This window comes from Lepisosteus oculatus, chromosome 7, assembly GCF_040954835.1.
Source record: "Lepisosteus oculatus isolate fLepOcu1 chromosome 7, fLepOcu1.hap2, whole genome shotgun sequence".
NCBI classification, from domain to species: Eukaryota; Metazoa; Chordata; class Actinopteri; order Semionotiformes; family Lepisosteidae; genus Lepisosteus; species Lepisosteus oculatus.
This window is the reverse complement of record NC_090702.1, coordinates 54,420,515-54,440,853: the sequence shown is the minus strand read 5'-3', so window position 1 is coordinate 54,440,853 and position 20,339 is coordinate 54,420,515. Positions and strand designations below refer to the sequence as shown.

Genomic DNA, 20,339 nt, shown 5'->3' with positions numbered 1-20,339 from the left:
ATCATTCAGTAGATTGCTGATGGAGCTGTATTTCGGATGTCAGCACGTGCAAATTAGTTTTACAACTGTATTGCATTAAATCCACCCTTTTCTAGGGTCTTCCAACCTAGTGGAGGGGATTTGAAACATTTACCTCTTTTTCCATCTGCAGTCCTTCTGCTCGGATGTTTCTCTCAAAAACCTCCCTTTTTTCTGTCTGGGGATTGGACTTTCTGTAAACGAGGATATAATCAATCCGACATTTCCCATCCCTGAAGAACAGCCCACTCGATTTTCTTTTTTCCTTCACTCCCTGCAGAAAGAAAACACAGAAAAAAGTGGTGAACAACTGAGGACAGTTTATCCCTTTTTCTTGCACACCTCATTTTCTGATAAGGGTATCAGACAGTCTGAGGCAGAGACGGTACTCCTAATATCTCTGTGCTGTATCAACGGCTGAATCATTTTGAATCCTTTTTTATACATAGCTCAGCCTACACATGAGGTTTTAATGATTCTTTGAGTACCAGATTTTTACCTTTTGCATTTCTAACTTCTATAACACTAGTAAATAATTCACGGTTCTGAGAAACACGCAGGTGCAGTTACAAATGAGACCACGCCATTTGGCACTACTAACTCATTCCGTAGTCACTAGCTAAGTGATCCCAGGATCAGGATTGTTGAGTATCATCTTCAACAACATGGCTGAGGAGCTTGTTCCACTCTCCCACCATCCTTTGTGTAAAGAAGTGTCTCAAAATCACCTTAACTATAAAGGCTCTCCTGCAACCCTGCATTGGATAAAACTCTAGGAAACAGGTGGGTGGATGGAATAAACGAACTTGTCAATTCCCTTGTCTGAGATCACTCTCGTGAAGCGCTCACAGTTCGGGTGCTGACTGTATTTCTCCCCGGAAGACCTCTCAGGGCAGTAAATGCTGCTGTTGGCCTGGTCGAGGAGCTGAGTCCTGCAGCACTCACCTCGGCGGCTCCTTCCCCCCGGCTGGCCTCCTCCGAGGTACTGGTTAGGGTTCCAGGGTGGAGCAGCGAGTCGTCATCCTTGGATGGGCTGTTCACTCCCTCAGACTCGTCCAAGAGAATGTTGACGTCTTTAATGGCTGTGAAATAGAGGGAGCAGGACGGTTTCGCTTCTAGAAACAGCTGTTTTGAGCCCATTGAACCACTTTGCCAACACCGACACGATCCAAGGCCCTGATTAACTCCTACAAAACTGCTGCAACATATCACTCTGAAGGAAACCTTTTCCAAGTATCCAGGGACCCTGGGGATAACAAGGCCTGCAAAGTGATTCATCGCGTTTGTTTGAAAGTAGATGGAAGGAATGCTGGCCATAGATTGTGAAGTTACAGTACCTACATGTACATAACACTGACATGTACTACAGTAACACTGCAGAGGTCTAAAGGGAATGTTAAAAAATGCTGGAAACACATCACATTAGCACCTTTCTTAGAAGACGTTTGAAGACTATGATTAATATAACATTATGAAATGACAGTGTCAAAGATAAAAGCTTTATTATCATATAGTTTTCATAAACAGCAGTAGACCTGTATCTCGACATGTAATCATTGTTGAGCAGTGCCACTCATTTACTTGGCTACAATCAAAACAATAACAATAATAATTACAACAACTCCCTTTTCACCCATGAACTTCCTTCCCACTTTATTCCAGCAAGTCCCATCCTTCTCTCCAGCTCACATGATCAGCAGACATCCAAATAAGCTGCTTGTGCAATTAACAACCGGCCACAAAATTAAGTCGTCCATCATGGCCAGCTGGGACACGACAGAACCATAATCAGTCACGGCGTTTCAGTAGGAACCAAAGCTCGGAGTCTGTGACGAGAGCTACCCCTTCACTGTGTGGACACAAATCTAGTAGCAGCTTCCTGGCAGCTGCTCCTTCCAGTGGCTGTCTTCTCATTGCGCTAACAACGCTGCTGCTCCACATCTTTAGGGACCACGTGAAAGCAACTACAGGAATGCCACCATAAAAAGGCAACAGATCTAAATGAATCTACTTTACTGTGGCCATGTGGTATGTATTGTAGACAAAGCAAATAAAAAGACAATTCAGATAATAGCAGTAAACAGAGTTAATAACAATAGGTTGGATCCTAGTCTCACACACATCAGCCACATACCTGGGTAGGAACCCAGGATGTCCTTTTCCGCATCCCACATTCCCCCAACCGACTCCTCATCTGCATCCTCACAGATCCTATAACAGGAGCAGTGAGGGGGTCTGGGCCATCCATTCCCTCAGACAGGCCAGTCTCTACCGATTTTATCCCTCTAATTATACTCATTAGGACCTACCCCCAACTACAGAGTAATGGATAAGATCAAGCAAGAGTGACATGATAAAAAAAAAACAACAGTTAATTTACGGCACAAAAATGAAGATAATGGAGCACAGACTACAGGAGTAAAACCTACAACATTCCTCTGCTGACAGCAAACAGACGTTTGGTTAGTAAAGAAGAACCCAGGGAAGATTTTATAGTAGAAGCACCAGGTGAGGCTGTGGCTTTTAATTTAATTTAGACCCCTCAGTTATTTTACTGTTCTTAGATCCCACCCCAGGGAGAACAGACAGTTGTGTTTTTCACAGCTTGGCTCATAGTTGTGCATCCTGTGATCAGCTTGCCTACACATCACTTGTCCTACTACACCTCACAGGCACCACAGCTCCAGCAATTGAGGTAGCCAGCAGCCCTATCACCCTGCAGCTCCCAGCTGCCAGCCAAATGAAGCCCAGCGGGTGTGAGCCTGGCCAGTACTAGGATGGGAGACTCCTGGGAAAAAGGTTGCTGCTGGAAGAGGTGTAAGTGGGACCAGTAGGGGGCGCTCACCCTGCGGTCTGTGTGGGTCCTAATGCCCCAGTGTAGTGACGGGGACACTACACTGTAAAAAGGCGCATTCCTTCGGATGTGATGTAGAACTGGGGTCCTGACACTCTGTGGTCATTAAAAATTCCAGGGTGTTTCTCGAGAAGAGTAGGGGTGTAACCCCAGTGTACTGACCAAATTTCCCATTGGCCCTTACCAATCATGGCCTCCTAATAATTCCCATCTCTGAGCTGGCTTGATCACTCTGCTCTCCTCCCCACTGAGAGCCGGTGTGTGGAGAGAGTACTGGTGCACTCAGCCAACTGGGCTCTGCCGCCTGGGGAATCGGTCACAGCTGACTAGTGATGCCACCTACACTGAACCTGTGAAGCCAAAGCTGAGATCATTTGATCTCAATCAGAAGCGTGCTAATCAATTAATGGCTTTGATTTGTCCTTTATCTTGTTACAAATATGTTATCGGCAGCATCTAAGAGTTACGCCTGCTTTATCTTATCTGCACCTTTTCTACAGCAATGTTGTTGTGCCTTTGCTGAGTTATTAATATTTCCGCAGCCTTGACTTTGTTAAACAAGCCGTCCATAGCAAGACAAAATAAACACCTTTGTAGTAGCTTGTTCTTTCTACTGAAGCAAAGCAATCAAAGGCGGAGCTTTACTAGCTGGAGTTCGCACCTTACTGGACACATAAAGCACCCAGAAAAATCTAAAGATCGATGCTTCTGATTTATTTATTTTATTCCCAGATTCTACTGTATCTGAACAAAGCTGATGAGATACATTTCAGTGAGAACAGTTGGAGCTTTAATCCTTCCTATGGAGATAGAGGCTTTCATTATAAACACCCTCCTTACAAATTTCCCCATAACACACAGTTCCTGATTGAATCCAAGGTGATGTGTATCCATACTCCCAGCACAACATCACTATATTTCACCAGGCTACCATGTAGAACCATTTACTTCAGAAAAAGTCTTCTCAAGGTATTTAAAGGAACTGAAATTGCAACAGTGAGACTGAAAGACATACTACTTTAATTAAAAACATTACGCATAGAGACAAGAGAAATCAATTAAAGACTGTGAAGATATGTGAAGCTGTGGAGTCTTTAGTTCAAAGCAACAGGCCTGACGGACGAAAACACTGTCAACAGCGAGCACAACTGCAGAACACACAAGCAGTAGGTTGGTTTATCGACTCAGTGATCAAATAAAAAAAGGAGTTTGCTGTTGTAAAATGTATAGTTTGAAGGGTATCATCCATGACATGCAAAAGCACATTTAAATGCAAAGCAGTTCCCCAGGAGACGTAGGTTCGAGAAGGTGCTGCACAGGCAGTTACTCCCCACAGGAAGGCAGGAATTTCCCATCCTGCTGGTAGAGCAGAGCAGAGCGAGCTGAGGCAGTCCTGCCGCACTGACCTGGGTGCGGCGTCTTCCCGTTCGTGACTGCTGGCTCTGGAGACCCCGAGGATGACTCTTCCATGGTCTTGGGCCTCCTCAGAGGAGGGAGCGAGGAAGGCCTGGCCACAGACACGCGCTCTGTAGGGAGAGGGCAAGGCGCGCTTCTTCGCTTGTGGTTGCGGAAAAAATTTTCAGCCCCATGAATAGATAAACTTTTACCTGGGAGGGGAATAAAAAGCGGACAACGTCATTATTGGTACGTTACGATAGACCACTGACTTGTTGCTTGATTCAAAATACATACCGCCCTTTGGCATGAAATAAATAAAGTCCTGCCCAGAGCCTTTACTTGTAACATTTTAAATCACAATGAATGACTTTTCCATTAAAGAAACATTAACAAAAGCGCAGAGCAGAGGAGGAGCTGCTGAGCTTGTACAACACGTTTCTTAATTGTGACAGTCAAGATGATTGAGTGGCCAATAAATAGAAATGTTTTATTTTGCATTCAGCACAAAATGAGACAGACCAGCATGCTGCTCTGGCTTGCGTTATCTTGGGATTGACTTGCACTGCAATTACTTGATAGTGTACTTTGCACTCAAACTAGATACTGTTTTACAAATGAAAACCCGCAAAGCCAAGAGACACATACTGTACTACTGTATGGGTCAGGTAGTTCCTAATGTTTGGTGAGAAAGGATAATGAAATATAAGAAAACTAGAAAGCTTAGAAATGAAAGTAGTCTATCTGACCCATCTAGCCCATTTGGATTTCAGTAGGTAAGAGACCCTAGGATCCTATCTAGCAATTTGGGTAGCTTGTGCCACGTCACCACAGCCCTTTGGGTAAAAAAACACCTCCTGTTCTCAGTTTTATGCACATTCACATATTTTCACTTGTGTCCTCAGGGTCATGTTCCACTGTTACTTATGACATGAAAAACACTTGGGTGACATCATAAAATAATAAAAGCATCTAAATCAGGCATTTCTTGAATGAAGTCAGGATATCAGCTTTAAGCTACAACATTATCCTTTCCTGGCTACCTGCCTGCTTGCAACCTTATGTAAAATTCTCATTTTGAATAATGAGAATTTCGGGGCCTCTCGTAGTCATCTCTGTTTGAGAGTAGGGAGGTTCAGTTGTAACAGTGCCTCAGCCTGTCAGTGTAAGACAGCTCTTTGAGTCTGGGAATGTATGTGCCCATTTGTCTAAGGTCTGATTCCAGAGCAAGTGTTTCTAAATATATTCAAATCATGAACATGATCAAATCTGAAAAAGAAGATTCTAAAGGAAGTCAAAACATTTGTTCCTAATTAATAATTATAACACAAAGTGTAAATCATATTACAGAAGACATACAATATCAATTACGCTATATTATTACTTGTGTTATGTTGGATATTAATATCACATTGTCCAACACAGAAACTGAAACAGTAAACAGAAACCCTACAGTTACATTAATACTTAAATGTCATAGTCACAGTTAATAATTCAGCGAAACAGGCTATAATATTATCATGGTGTAATGCTGAAACAGATTTCAGCTCGGAATGTTTTCAGAAAAAATAAGGTTATATTTCCAGTTCAGCATTTCTAAATTATTTACATCCTAAACCTCCATCAGTCCATTTTCTGAACCCCTTTATCCACTAGGGGGTCACAGGGGGGAGCTGGAGTCTATCCCAGTAAGCAACAGGCACAGGCTGGGCACACCCTGGACGTGACACCAGTACATCATGGCACACACAAAAACACACACTTTCACCGGGGCCACTCTCCCCAGAAGCCAATTAACCTACCAGCATGTCTTCAAAGAAACATTTGGAGGAGAACCTCAGATCAGCTTCTCATTACCAAATGACCGACAGTGAAGCGGACCAAGTGGCCTCTTCTCGTTTATTTATATTCAAGGTATTAACGGTATCCATACCTTTGAAAGTAAATATGCCCACAGCAGGTCTTTGTGCACACACACATGCAATCAGTGATTCTTTTTCTTTTAGCAGGGAATAAACCTTTACCTTTTCCTTTGCAACCTATGCATGCGCACACAGCTCCCTACTTGAACTTCTTCAATAAATTGAGTGTAGGACAACGTTGAAGTTTGAATTCTGTCCTGTTGAAAACCAGCTTACGTCGTCTGAAGAGGCACTGTGTCACTGTGGAGTTGGGGTGGGAGAAGGGGGCAGCAGGTTTGAATCCCTGTAGGGAAGGAGTTGGGTATATTCATAGGCCACATGTACACATACTATCCAGGAGAGTTAGCAGTGATGAAATGCCATATTTAACAAATGAATATTATTTTCTGATTTAAACACGATGAAGACTGATCTCCATGATCCTGCTATATTCCCTGGTTAAAACAAAAAGAAATATTGGAATCTGACACTACTGTGCCTTTGGTTCTTCAGCAGCTCTTATACAATACACTATTCTCCTTGTGTTTACCATTCACGAAATCACAATTTAATTACTAATTAGTTTACTTTCTCCTCCATAAGAAATATTGCCTCCCAACCCTGAATTGCAATAGTTACATTCACCTTCACACACACCAAAGAGCTCTAGCCTTATGTCCAAAGAGATCGGTTTGATGTTATTAATGTAATCAGTAAGCATATACAGTAATACCAAAGAGGATTGCAATATAACACAGCTGGAACTATAATTGCTTTTACTTTACAGTAATCTTACAGTTTTTATAGAGTAATTAGCAATTGACCCTTTAACATTTATGCTTTTTATTCTTTTATGTTTCACCGGGTGCAAATAAGCTGTAAAAATAAAAGCTGATCTCCCTGAATCATGCTGATCTCTTTTTGTTATGACCATGTTTCTTTGAGCACATTAGCATAACAACACAGAAAGGAATAGTTTATCCTAAGTGCAATCACTTAGTTGTGATGCATACTAAGTACTGAAATAAATTTTCATCAAACATGTTTTTTTTTCTTTTTGAGTTTTTAAATTTGCATTGTGGGGTTAAATGTCGTACCAAGTTAAATGTCTAGTATGCTACTGTTGACAGCATAGACAAATGAGGCAATAATCACAGCAAACACAATGTTTTTGGCACAACCAACTCTTTAATTGTCTGATTAATTTACAAATGCTCAAGTAATGTCTGGTTGCAGCAAGGAATTAAATTGCAGTGAGTTAGAAGGTTTCTTGTGGGAGTCTCCACACCCGGAAGACAGAGCAATAGAGAAACACAACGTGAAGCTAGGGTCTCAGAAGGCAACAGACTTTGTATCTAACTCCTGTGCATGAATGTCAGAGACATCAGAAGATCTCATTTCGTATGAGACACAGTCTGACAATTTAATATAATTTTTTTAAATACAAGCATACTATCTGCTTAGGTTGCAATGTTACTTCACTCTAATGATCGGCTAGGTCCTTCCTCACATTGTTGGGGGAAGAAGCAATCTGCATATTTGTAATCTATGCCTCAGATTAGAGAGTAAATACTAAACATACTTCAGAAAGATTGTGTCTTCCTTACCAGCAAGGGATTACAGTGACCCAATTTAACCAGACCCATCTGATTTCATAACAGCTGAAGAACATGGGAAGGGTAACTGGCTTGAGCCACACAGAAATATGTAAGCACAAAAACTGCTGACTAAATATCTGACATGCTGAAGGATTTTGATGCATGTGCTGTACATGGGAAAGTAAAACCATGAATGTATCATCTAGACAGTGACGAATGGATGTGGTTTGTGCTGATAAAATGGACAATGATTCCAGGCACATAATTAACTCATTTTGCAAATAACTGTTGCCCATTAGTCCATCTTGCCCACATAACTCATGCCAAAACAAACCTGTGCAACTTGATGGACTAAAATGCTGTCCTCTTTCCTGAGTAGTAAATACAAATTAGAATATGTTGTGTTGTATTGCACATCATTCAGTTAGTTCATGTGTTTTGCGTTCTGACTTTGTTTCCAAGTGATATTTTAAATATCTACTGTACATGAATGTGAAAATAAAAATAAAATCAATCTTTCCAAACTTAAACTTTCACAATGCTGCATTAACCCACATAAGTAATATGCATGGGAACATACAATATAGCTACAGCACATACTGTACCTAGACACTATGTTGATTGCAAATGTTTCCTGAATATTAAATTTTCTGCCACATTGCAGTATGCCAAGAAACAGCAGTGCCACGAATGGCAAACTCCCAGGTAAAAGTAACAGAGGCACTGCAGATAAAGAGAAATGACACAGAAGTCAGAGTGGAAAATTCCACTCACGATCATTTCCTCGTGGCAAAGATTTAGAAGCCTGACCAAGAAAGATAAAGCACTGGGAAGAGCTTTTCTGTCTTCCCCTGTCTTCCTCTCTCACCTGCATGAATACTAAATCAATAAAAAAAAAGCCTGCTGAACTAGTATTTGTCTTCTCCTTTCTAATGATACTTTGCTAATGCTTTTGTTGCAGAGAGCAAAACAGACCAACTCATATATAGTTCACAGTACAAGGGTAAGGAGGGCATTAAGTGTTTTTATAAGACTTTCTATAAAAGATTCCCTTTACAAATGTAAAAGTCTACTATTGTACGTTAAGCTTGCCAAGAAAAGTGGAATTACACATTTAATTTCACACTCGAATCTGTGTTAGCATTGCAGCACATTTTTCATATTACTTGTGATTCAAAGGTAAAACATGTAATATGGACATAAAATATTATTTTCCCATCCATGCAAGTTATGTCAGACTTTTATGTATAACCAAAGCTGTTTTTCTGGTAAGAAAACATACAGGACTATAAATATCTGCCATAAATCATAATTTGCAGCTAACAAAAGCTACAAAATAGAAAGCCAATAAGGTGAACAGCAAAATGTTGAAAGCACCTGCTGTTATTTTCAGGGGCTCTAGCTTGTTAAAATGTATTCTATAGTGGGGCTGAAACAGGATTTTACCCTTTTGGGATCTCTTTCAGTGGATTTTGTTTCAGGTCTCTCCCAGAGCCCATGAGTCAAATACCATTTTCACAATGAGCAGACAACCCCACACAGATCTGCACATTATCAGACCTCCGCTGGGAGGAGTAATGGGTAAACACTACCGCTGTCCCTGTCAGAAATCTCGGAAATGCTTAGCAACCCTCAGAAATGTTTTTTTTTGCAGGGAAATACAGAACATGTTCTAAATCGATCATTCCTCTTACCCAAGCCTAATTGTTATTATGAACATCCAGGCCAATTTAACCCCTAAGCTGCAAGTGGCACTAGTCTAGTGAATCATCTTAGAGAGCACTGCAGCCACTGGAGTATAAAGAGAAAGTAATTTAATACTGCAGCCCCCCAAGCACTGAGAAACCACCAAGTAGACTGGAATTGAATCACGCCGCCTACTCAGAACAACTACTGGGTTTCATCTCAGATTTTCTTCTTTAGAAATATTACTCTTCAGGACACTAGCAAATACAACGAACATGTCTTAGGAAACTGAAGAATGTATTTTAAATAATGCCTTCATTTACATTTAATGGTCTCCATTTCTGATGGGTTTTCAGGAACACAATATGTAAAACAAGAATTACAGAAAATGGGCAGTTACAGTATACCCTACATGTTAATTATAGTGTACTATAAATGCATAGAAAAAAGGAATGACATTGGTTATTCAATAACTTCATTTACCATTAGTATATTTAATAGTCTAGTAAACTACATTGTGATAAATGGCTGGAATCTGAGCTTACTTTAAATTCAATGTGAACATTTTATTACATCACATTTTTAAGGATACCATGACTACTCTAATGTGCCTTTAGAAGCAAAACATTTTATAAAGATGAGACAAGAAGAGTCTTTTTCTGTAGGTGTCTCCCGTGGGTCTGTTGGCTGTCAGAACAGTAAATCACAGTGGTTCCTCTGAAACTGCTCATGCCGCAGTTACCTGATCGGGATTTGTTCTGAAAATGCTTCACAGAATCCAGCAAAGAAATGGACGAAATGTATATTTGTATTAAGTTGATTTTCTGACTTCCAAAAGAACCAGATTTATCAGAGCCTGAATTAGAGATAATCAGTAATCATAACCACCATCTACAACTTAGTGATCACCATACTATAACTACTGCTGATATGATTTCAAGATATTCAACAGGAAATGAAGGTTTCCGAACCACACAAGGATAATTCTTAATTTCGTGCATTTAATGGTGTCACTGAACAGACGTTTGAGTGGATACCCAAATCCTAATTTCGTACTTCTGCTTCCCTGTGAATAAAAGCTCCCTGTCTGAACATGGAGCTATGCATGTTTTTTAGTACTCCGTGTTGTGCTTTGTTGTAAACACACATGCTCTGCATTCGGCTGTTCATTGGTGGTTCATGAAGGACCAGAGTAACTTTCTTGCCTCTTTAGTCTAAACCACCAAAAAGAAAGGCAGCTGTGCACTCACCATATCATCAGTGTTTTTCAGGTGTCCTCTTGTCGGCAAGCCTTTAAGATTTGGGGCAGTTTTGCCCCCCCCCCCCCCCTTCTCTCTCTTCCTAATATCAGCCGCTCCATTCTCCTACCCTTGCCCCCCGCCTTCTCTTACCAAACCACTGCACCTACAGCCCCAGCCTATATCTGCGGTTTTGTCTCTTCACCTCCACCCCATCCCTGGTTGCTGACTCCCTTTCCATCCAATGGGTGAGAACACACAGCATCAGCCTGCACCGGATCTGGGCTTCTTCTTTCACCCCTATATTGTCCTTACTGCAGGCCTAGGCAGGCACAGTGATTGTCCTCCTCCCCCACCCCCTTTTGGTTGGTGTCCAACTGTTTGGTGTTGGCCCTCAATTTGTCTCCCCTCCCAAAGCCTCCAGGCTAAAAAGGTAGATGACATCCCTTGCTTTTTGGGGTTTCAGGTAAAAATACATTCTTATTGCCAAGCTAAATTCAGCAAGCAGCAGCTCTCTTCCGTTTCCATGGCACACAACTCTTGCAGCATTGCAAGTATCTTCTGCTGCTCTCCACAGATTTCCAGTCTCAAACTAGCTAGTGCTGTGACCTTAGAACCAGCAGCTCTCTTCCAGCTTCTGTGTGAAACTGCTGCAGCCTGGGTTCCAGTCCCAAGCAACAACAGACTTTAAACTTACAGGACCAAGACCTAATTTAAAGACACATCCATGAGCTTCATAACAAGAAGAGCTAAGAAACTAGGTTTGAGTAGGGGCATAAGTATAGGATCCAGGATACTGTGTAGTATGGGAAATTAATAACCAAAAGGATTTATTATTGAAAGAAATATCATGTGTTACTTTCAACAAGAAATACATTTCAAAAACAGAAAATTACTTCAGTAGCTTCAAATTTGTGTTTGTGCACAGTATTTCCATAATTGCAAACATGTATTATACATTATTTTATTTTTAACTTGGCAAAGAACAAGTAATTATTTGGACAATATTGTACGGTCATAACAATCTATGCAGACAGATATCCATCTGAGAACGATTCCATGAAAGGCTAAGAACTGTAGATTGCAGTATTCAAATCCTAAAACCACACAAGGGCTTTTTAGTTTAGTAAATGAGAGATCTACTGCAACAATGGTTTCTGATTACAGAGGTTACAAATGATATGGAAACTGTAGAAAGTTAAATAGCAAATGTGATCACCATGCTTCAGAGTTGAAAAGGGTCCCATTGTGGAGATGCTTGTGCATGGCTAGTATTAAAATGAAATAAAGAACTTGTGCATCTGTTGAGTTTAAGACATCAGTCTGTATTGGACCCCACGTATAGATACACAAATTAAAACGTATATTTTAAAACCTCAGCTTTAAGAAAAACAGAATCAAATTCCGGAGGCTTTGAAAAGAACACAGACACAACAGCAAAAACTGTCAAATTGTAACTAATGCCAACGATGGTCAAGAAAAAAATCATCATCTAAGATTTCAGACAGAAATGTGTACCAAAGGTGAGATAATCATAATTACTGCAAGATGCCATATTATCACAGTTACATTTTTAAAATGTGACCATAGTCTCATGCCCAGTGCATCTGTCACTGTCTGAAACTGAGGCTCTGTAGATGTTTGAAATACTGTATGTGCAGCATTATGATTTAACAAAGACAAACACTGTATTTGTAGCCTGTGCTGAAAGTGTTTAATGTTAGCGGTACAGAAAGAAATGAATGTGGCAGCATCGAGTTTCTATTTACATTTCCCCATGCGTCTACCACAACAAAAGAAATGCTACTGTTTGTATACAGATTTCTGCATTCGGAGTCTTCTGATTGTTTTAGGATGAAGCACTGAAAGGCAAATCTCTTCTTATTTGTACATGTGAAGTTGGCAACCTGTAGCACCAAGCACCACAACTTATTTCTTTATGTTTTACAGTGGACACATTTTTTTACCTTCTTAAATTAAGATGAATTAAAAAAATAGTGTGAAACATTTGTAGGTAGTCAAGAGTTTCCATAGCCTCTCCAGTTTTTTGTAAATAGAACTGGATTTAAAAAAAAAAACTACAAGCAACTAAAACAAAAATTCAGGAGACAGGTAAACTCCAAACTCCCAGCAGTCACTTGCTCAGGTTATAAATATGGTTCACATCTCTATCGTGAATAAACTGGTTCATTGTTATAAACTTCCTTTTGCCTTCCCAGAATTCTTTGCACCAGTGACCATCCCACCTCCCAGTACACCAGTACACCAACCCTACCACCAGCACCTGGTACTACATCAAGCCTTCGGCTCGTTTCATAGTAGGGTCCTGATTACTTTGACCTGTGGCCCTCAAACCAAGAGTCACATCCAGTTTGTGCCTTTAAATCTATGTTAGAGGTCTTAAGGCCTCTAGAATTGTTTATATTTAAAAACCAGTAAATCTAAAATCACTTATTTAAAAGGTTTTGGAGATGCTTTGCCAGGTTTTAAACATTTAGCTACTGGCTTTGAACCACGAAAAATAAGCACAAACAGAGGTACTTCCATGAGGCTTTTGTTGGTCTGCTTATGCATATTTCAAGGTTGTGCTTCCTGGAAATGGCAGTATGAGCTTGTTAAGTTGTCCTTTTTGTCTATTTCAAGCATGCATGTAACAGAAAAAGATGTAAAAAAAGAAACGTCTGTCTGCATGTTATCACACTATCGCACTGAAGGAGCAGACCTGACAGGGATCACTGACAGAGCGAATGTATTTCAAGGCCATTGGCATGGAAATTGCCCTTCAATGTCAGATTGTGTTTAACACACCGTAGTTGATCGGGGTCTGGATTGGATCCCATTTGTAACTTTCCCACTAAAAAGTACTTACAAATACATCTTGCAAGCAAGATTTTTTTAAATCATTTTACAACTCTCAGGCACCCAGAGAGTTTAGAAGATGAGGTCATTATTTTAAATGACACGGAGACCACACTTATTAACCCAGTGCTTTGATGAGTGTTTTGACCCCCTATTTTCACACGTACCATTTATGTCAACCTTGTTCATTCACAATCATTGCTGAAAGGCCAAACTAAATGTTGGCACCAGCCATTATTTGGAAATGTAAACGTATCACAAGCAAATAAATAGCAAAGTGCAATTTGATGCAATGGGAAGAGGTGACAAGAGGGGTGTTTCATTCCTTATATTTCTGTTAACTTCCTCAACATTAGAGTTGGGTGAAGAGCAGAAATGCAAAAGGGGGCATAGCAAAGGTTTACGAGCAGCTTGTCATAAAGGATCCACTGGGAACTTTGACCGTTTTCGAAGGAGCTGCTGTACTTGAGGACGGATATTCTCAAGATCCCTGCTGGATTGTCATTTATCCTACACTGAGGAATATGATATCTGTTTTGAAGGGGGTGAGTGTTATTCCTTCTGTTGTAAACTAGTATCATGATTTTTTCATGGTTGCAGCTTTTATTAGATAAAACACTGGTCTCCATGCTTATCGCAGGAGATTTCCTTCCCAGGAGTCACAGTATTCAACATGTCTTAAACTACTATTGTAGAAATGCCTGCACCTAAACAGATCTTGAGAAGGTGTAACATGTTTCTGAATGGTTGCCTGAGAACAATAACATGCATGTCATTGTGTAACATTTACCTTTGACAGAAATCTGTTAATCTATGTTGTGCACTTTGCATAATATGATATCATTGTTTTCCCCTTTTTTCCTTTGTTTTTTTCAAATAGCGTGTATCCAGAGACAATGGGGAGTGATTGTCTTCTAAATTTAAACCACTGATGAGAGAAAAATCAAATGTCAAAGCAACAGCAGAAACAGCTCCTATTATCTGTTTGAGCTACCCGAACGAGTGGCGCACTAAAACAGATGTGTGACAAACGAGCATTAAAGCAGCCTCAGCTTTGATCAAACGAGCTCAAATTCGGATCACAGTCCATTCATTATACAACGTGTGATGGAGCATTTTTAATGTTCTTTCTGGCTACATTTGTTTTGCTTTTTGGTGGCACTTAAATGTTTGAAGGCACAACTTTATATTTCAAGGTAAAACTTCCTTTTAAGGGGGCCCAAATCACACAGTTACAGTATCATCAGCGATGTGGCTGTTAAAAAGGCAGACAAACACCTGAACTCAATTAAATACCACACCAATACACATTAGAAAGCGCACTGTATTAATGTCCTCTTGATGTATATACTGTAGTATGTGAAAAGGTTAGGAACAAGTGAAGGTTAACTCCTTTCAGCATGGAATTAATTCCATAGAAGGGAGAGAAGCAACGTTGCAGCTGAGGGTGCTTTTCAGGCTCTCACACCTGAAGGAGGCTCAACAGCCGAAACAATGCATTTCTCCTTTCTATTGCTCAGCGTGGAATGAACCTTTACTTGTTCCTTAGCAGCCAACGTACACTGACGCAGCTGCCCACTCAAATATAAGGGGTGAATACACAAACTCGGCCTCTCTGTGCCGAAGTGCTCCTGGTCTCCACCTTGTCGAGGCAAGTTCTGTTCATGCCACAGCCAGCTGGCACTGGGCTTCGAAATGCTATGAAAACCAGGACCATCGGGTCCAACACTTGAGAATGAAAATACAAAGCAAATTCTGAATACACATGATTCATGGGTGAGGCCGTCCTAATATTCTGATCAAAAATGAGCTGTCTGTCATTTTAGTGTACTTCCGGAAGGGACCAGGCTATCTGGGGGTCAATGAGCATGTTTTAGTAAGATTAAGTGTTGGACCAGTGAGAGGAAATGGAGAATGGAGAAGAAGGAAAAACTGAGAATTAAGAGAGCTTTCTAAAGACCCTGATATTGTTGCTACTGTCACAGCAAGAGGACTGCGGCGGTATGGCCACGTAATGAGAGGAGATCAAGACCTACTAAAAGAGGTAGCAGAAGAGAATATTGAGGGAAAGAGGCCTGAGAGAGACCTACTGTAGAACAGGATGGCTTGACTCAGTGAAAGAAGATGCCAGCAAGGCGGAAAGTGATGGAGACGCCTGGAGAGACAGGATGCGCTGGAGGAGGCTAGTGGGCGAGGCAATGCACCGGCTTCTGTTTGAGATGCCGCCTCAGTAAGTAAGTAATTACCTAAATTTCCATTTTGCAGGAACATTTTCAGATTTGTGATTGCATTATGACTTTCACATGGAAGGTACAGGGTGTTGCATGCAACCAATTATTTTATTATTCATTTGGCTGACACCTTTTATCCAAATCAACTTACCTTCGTACCAATTTATACCACAAACTACCATTTTAGGGAGTTGATCTGAGCAAAGAACCCAGCTCAAGGGTACAGCAGCAGTGTCCCGGCTGGGATTTGGGCCCACAACCTTCTAGTTACAGGTTCAGAGTCTTAAGTACTACTCCACACTAGACAAAGCATGGAAAACCAGTATACGAATAATCTGGGCCAAGGCAGGTAAATGTTGAAAAAATGAGGTTTGAAACCATAGCTGTGGGTTATCCTGAAAACATTTAGTCACAAACAGCAGTCTCCACACTGACAGAGCTTCTGCCAGCAAAGCAGTAGCAGAACTTTGACAACACACAGCTCAATGGCTTCATCTGGACATGATGTCCTGATAAGTTAGTGGAAACAACTGCAAAGATGAGTAAAGTACTCAAGACAATCAGTGCGTTGTTAATAGCAACTAGGACATCAATTTGGACTTTTAAACAGTGTAGTTTCCATTATATAAAGTACTCAAATCCAGATTGAAACTTCTCAAGAGATTAAGTGACCTGAGATAATGCAATAATTAGGCTGCCACAGAACAGTGCTAATAATATTCAGAACGCATGGGGGGAGAATATTAATGGAACACAGAATTAAAGCCGTGAGCCAAGGGTTTAAATCACAGGTGGATATCAGAAACCGCTTCGATCTGACAGCAAAACTGCTATTTGGTTCCTTTCAAATGTCATCTAAGCAACAGCAGAAATAATAAGAATTAAATAGCAAAATGAATAACATCTGAAAAAGCAAAGCAAAGCACTTTTCTGGTATGGTATTATGAAGCCATTGCAGCCTGAGGCATTGAAGAATGTAGCATTACAGCAATTGTACAAAAAAGTCACAAACCTTCTAATCCCAGCTGCTCCTAAGAGAGAGCATTTTAGAAAGTGTCCTGAGATTTCTACACTCTTAACTCCTTATTATGTCAAGATAAAGTACAAACTGCCAAACCTCATCTTACAAAATAGACAGTCACAGAGGTGTTGCACATTTCACCTGCACCTAGAGCTATAGTACTGTAATTGAAAACCAAGGGTAAACATTTTCAGATTCACACAAAAAGCTCTGCTGTTATAGTGCAAATATATAGAAATATTGTAGAAAGAAACTAAGGCATACTGTAAGGCATACTGTATGTTCTTTATAGACACAATAACTGGAATATAACTCAAATTTGTTTTGTTTTAATTTTAAAGATCATAAGCCTAATCTGAGTTACAAACATTTTATTGAGAAAATAGAAAAACTTTCCATCCTTTAAGCTCCAAGGACTGTCTTCCAATTATCACCATTATATTATATTATGGACCAAGGACAATAGACATACTTTATTTCAATAACATTACAACTTTAGATTCCTTCACAGCTCCATAGAATTATGCAGTGAGCTATTCTCTTTATAAACCATTTAAGAGGGGTAATTGTAATTTCTAAATAATTTAAAACAAGATAACAGAATATATGACAAATACCGTGCCATCAAGAAAAGGTCATTCAAGTGTCTGTGAATAGTGTGAGGAACAGTTCACTCCTACAGCAGCTTCTGTCCCTCAGACCAAAACTCCTGGAGAGCAGAGTGTTAGTTTACCAGAAATTGAAGCTTACTCTTGACAAACTCTTCGGCTTCTTTGAAAGTCCTCCTCAGCCACAGCCCTAATGAGTCTGCACAATTCTGACAACAGAAACCCACTAATATTTTAAGTGTGTAGTGCAACTTGATGAAATTGCATTTCTAAAATAGAACTGAGGTTTGGATGAATATTTAGATTTGAGAGAAGCAACTCCAGTTGATCCTGTCACGACAACCAGGCAGTCAAGAACAAAGCGTAAGCGAGCTAATCAGACCCAGCAGCGGGTGATTATTAACAAACGCCGCCGCACGAGTTAAACCACCTGCGCACACTCATTGCGGTGCACTGCTATTTAAACCATCTTCACCTGCTTCCCACTGCTCGGTATTGAGTCTACTCCTTGAGAGCTCTACCTGGCGTTTTTCCCCGTACCTCGTTTATTCTGGTTTTTGGATTCCCCTTCTGCCTTTTCGACTTTGCACCTCGCCTCTCGACTCGGACTGTCTGCTACCGGTGAACTTCCTGGTTTACGACTTGCCTTTCGCCTTTTGACTACGACCTTGCCATTCGTTCTGGTTTGTTCGCCTGCCTCATCTATCACCCGTGCCTGCGTCTGCACAGGATCCGTGTATCTTCTCACCAGGGATTCCTAACAGAATACCGAGCCAAAAGATGGATCCCGCAGACGCACTCTGGACCTACTCACCAGAGATTTCTGGTGGCCTTCCATGCGATCAGATGTTGCAGAGTACGTCCGAGCTTGCCCGGTCTGTGCCAGGATCAAGACTCCGCGTGCCAAGAAGACCGGTCTCCTTCACCCTCTTCCGATACCACACCGCCCTTGGTCCCACATAGCTGTGGACTTCATTACGGACCTTCCTAGCAGTCAAGGTCATACGGTAATCTTGGTGATATCTGATCGTTTTTCCAAGGCAGCCCATTTCGTCCCCCTCCCAGCATTGCCCACAGCCCAGGAAATGGCATCACTGTTTGTGCAACAGGTCGTTCGGATACATGGGTTGCCCAACGATGTGGTCTCAGACAGGGGACCTCAATTTGTCTCGGCCTTTTGGAAAGCGTTCTGCCAAGCTTTAGGGACCCATGTATCTCTGACTTCGGGTTATCATCCTGAGGCCAATGGTCAGGTGGAACGGACCAACCAAAGCCTCCTTACCTTTTTGAGAGCCTTCACCTCCAACTCGCAGGATGACTGGTCATCGCTACTTCCCTGGGCAGAATATGCCCATAATTCTCTTACCTCCTCCTCCACAGGTCTCTCTCCCTTCCTCTGCTCACTAGGTTATCAACCCACTCTCATTCCTGCCAACCCTCTGGACACGGCGGTGCCGTCGGTGCGTCAATATATTTCCAAGCTGCGCAGGACCTGGAGAATGGCGAGGACAGCTCTCACCAAGTCATCCCAGCGCCAGGCCAAATTCGCAAACCGACACCGCAGACCAGCCCCCCGTTTTCGCAGAGGCCAGTTTGTTTGGCTTTCAACAAGGAACCTACCTCTACACCTGCCTTCCAAGAAGCTCGGGCCGAGGTATATCGGCCCCTTCAGGATACTCTCCCGGATCACCCCAGTTACCTTCCGTCTTGCACTTCCCCCCACCCTTAAAATCCACCCGTCTTTCCACGTCTCCCTCCTGAAACCCTTCTACCGCTCACCTCTGGCGGCTCCCCAACGTCGCCCGCCACCCCCGCGTCGCATTCGGGGGCACCAGGCATATACAGTCCACAAGATCCTCGACTCTAGATGGAACCGCGGTACCCTTCAGTATCTGGTTGACTGGGAGGGTTATGGCCCTGAAGAAAGATCCTGGGTTCCGGAGAGGGATATTTTGGACCCTGCGCTAATCGGAGACTTCCACAGGGACTATCCCGATCGGCCGTCTCGGGCGTCAGGAGCCGCCCGTGAAGGGGGGGGTACTGTCACGACAACCAGGCAGTCAAGAACAAAGCGTAAGCGAGCTAATCAGACCCAGCAGCGGGTGATTATTAACAAACGCCGCCGCACGAGTTAAACCACCTGCGCACACTCATTGCGGTGCACTGCTATTTAAACCATCTTCACCTGCTTCCCACTGCTCGGTATTGAGTCTACTCCTTGAGAGCTCTACCTGGCGTTTTTCCCCGTACCTCGTTTATTCTGGTTTTTGGATTCCCCTTCTGCCTTTTCGACTTTGCACCTCGCCTCTCGACTCGGACTGTCTGCTACCGGTGAACTTCCTGGTTTACGACTTGCCTTTCGCCTTTTGACTACGACCTTGCCATTCGTTCTGGTTTGTTCGCCTGCCTCATCTATCACCCGTGCCTGCGTCTGCACAGGATCCGTGTATCTTCTCACCAGGGATTCCTAACAGATCCTACTTTGAAAGGACGCAAATACCTTAAGTCTAATGTACCTTTTGATTTCTTTAAAATGAGGAACAGAGATATTAAAATGCCATGATTAATTTTAGAGATAAAATGATTTTAGTTAATTAGATGTTTCTAAAAATATTGAATAAAAATGTTTTATATGAATGTAAGAACTCACATTTACTCACAACTCTCAAATCCAGACTCAAAACCTTCTTCTTTAGAAAAGCCTTTACTTAACTGGTTCCCTTCTTCACCCCTCTGCTTTTCTTAGTACCACCATCCTCAGTCTTCTCTGTATGTTGTAATTGTGTTTTATCTTGTGTATTCTTCTTATTTATTGTTGTTGTCATTCTGTAAAGCACTTTGAGAAGCCACCTTTTAAGGCACTTTATAAAATAAAGTTTATTATTATTATTATTATTATTATTATTATTATTATTATTTATACAGCACCC

The 20,339-nt window shown here is 41.5% G+C and overlaps 1 protein-coding gene across 3 annotated transcripts in view; it reads right to left on the bottom strand.

The window, feature by feature from the left end:
• The window catches only part of LOC102692141 (anoctamin-4), a 123,363-nt gene that overhangs the window by 60,419 nt on the left and 42,605 nt on the right, over positions 1 to 20,339 (bottom strand). For all 3 annotated transcript variants that reach the window (XM_069192788.1, XM_069192786.1, XM_069192787.1), the window contains exons 4-6: positions 4,279 to 4,479; positions 964 to 1,100; positions 134 to 292 (exon numbers count right to left, since the gene is read on the bottom strand). In XM_069192788.1, coding sequence (XP_069048889.1) covers positions 134 to 292; positions 964 to 1,100; positions 4,279 to 4,479 — 497 coding nt within the window. The remainder of the gene's footprint in view (positions 1 to 133; positions 293 to 963; positions 1,101 to 4,278; positions 4,480 to 20,339) is intronic.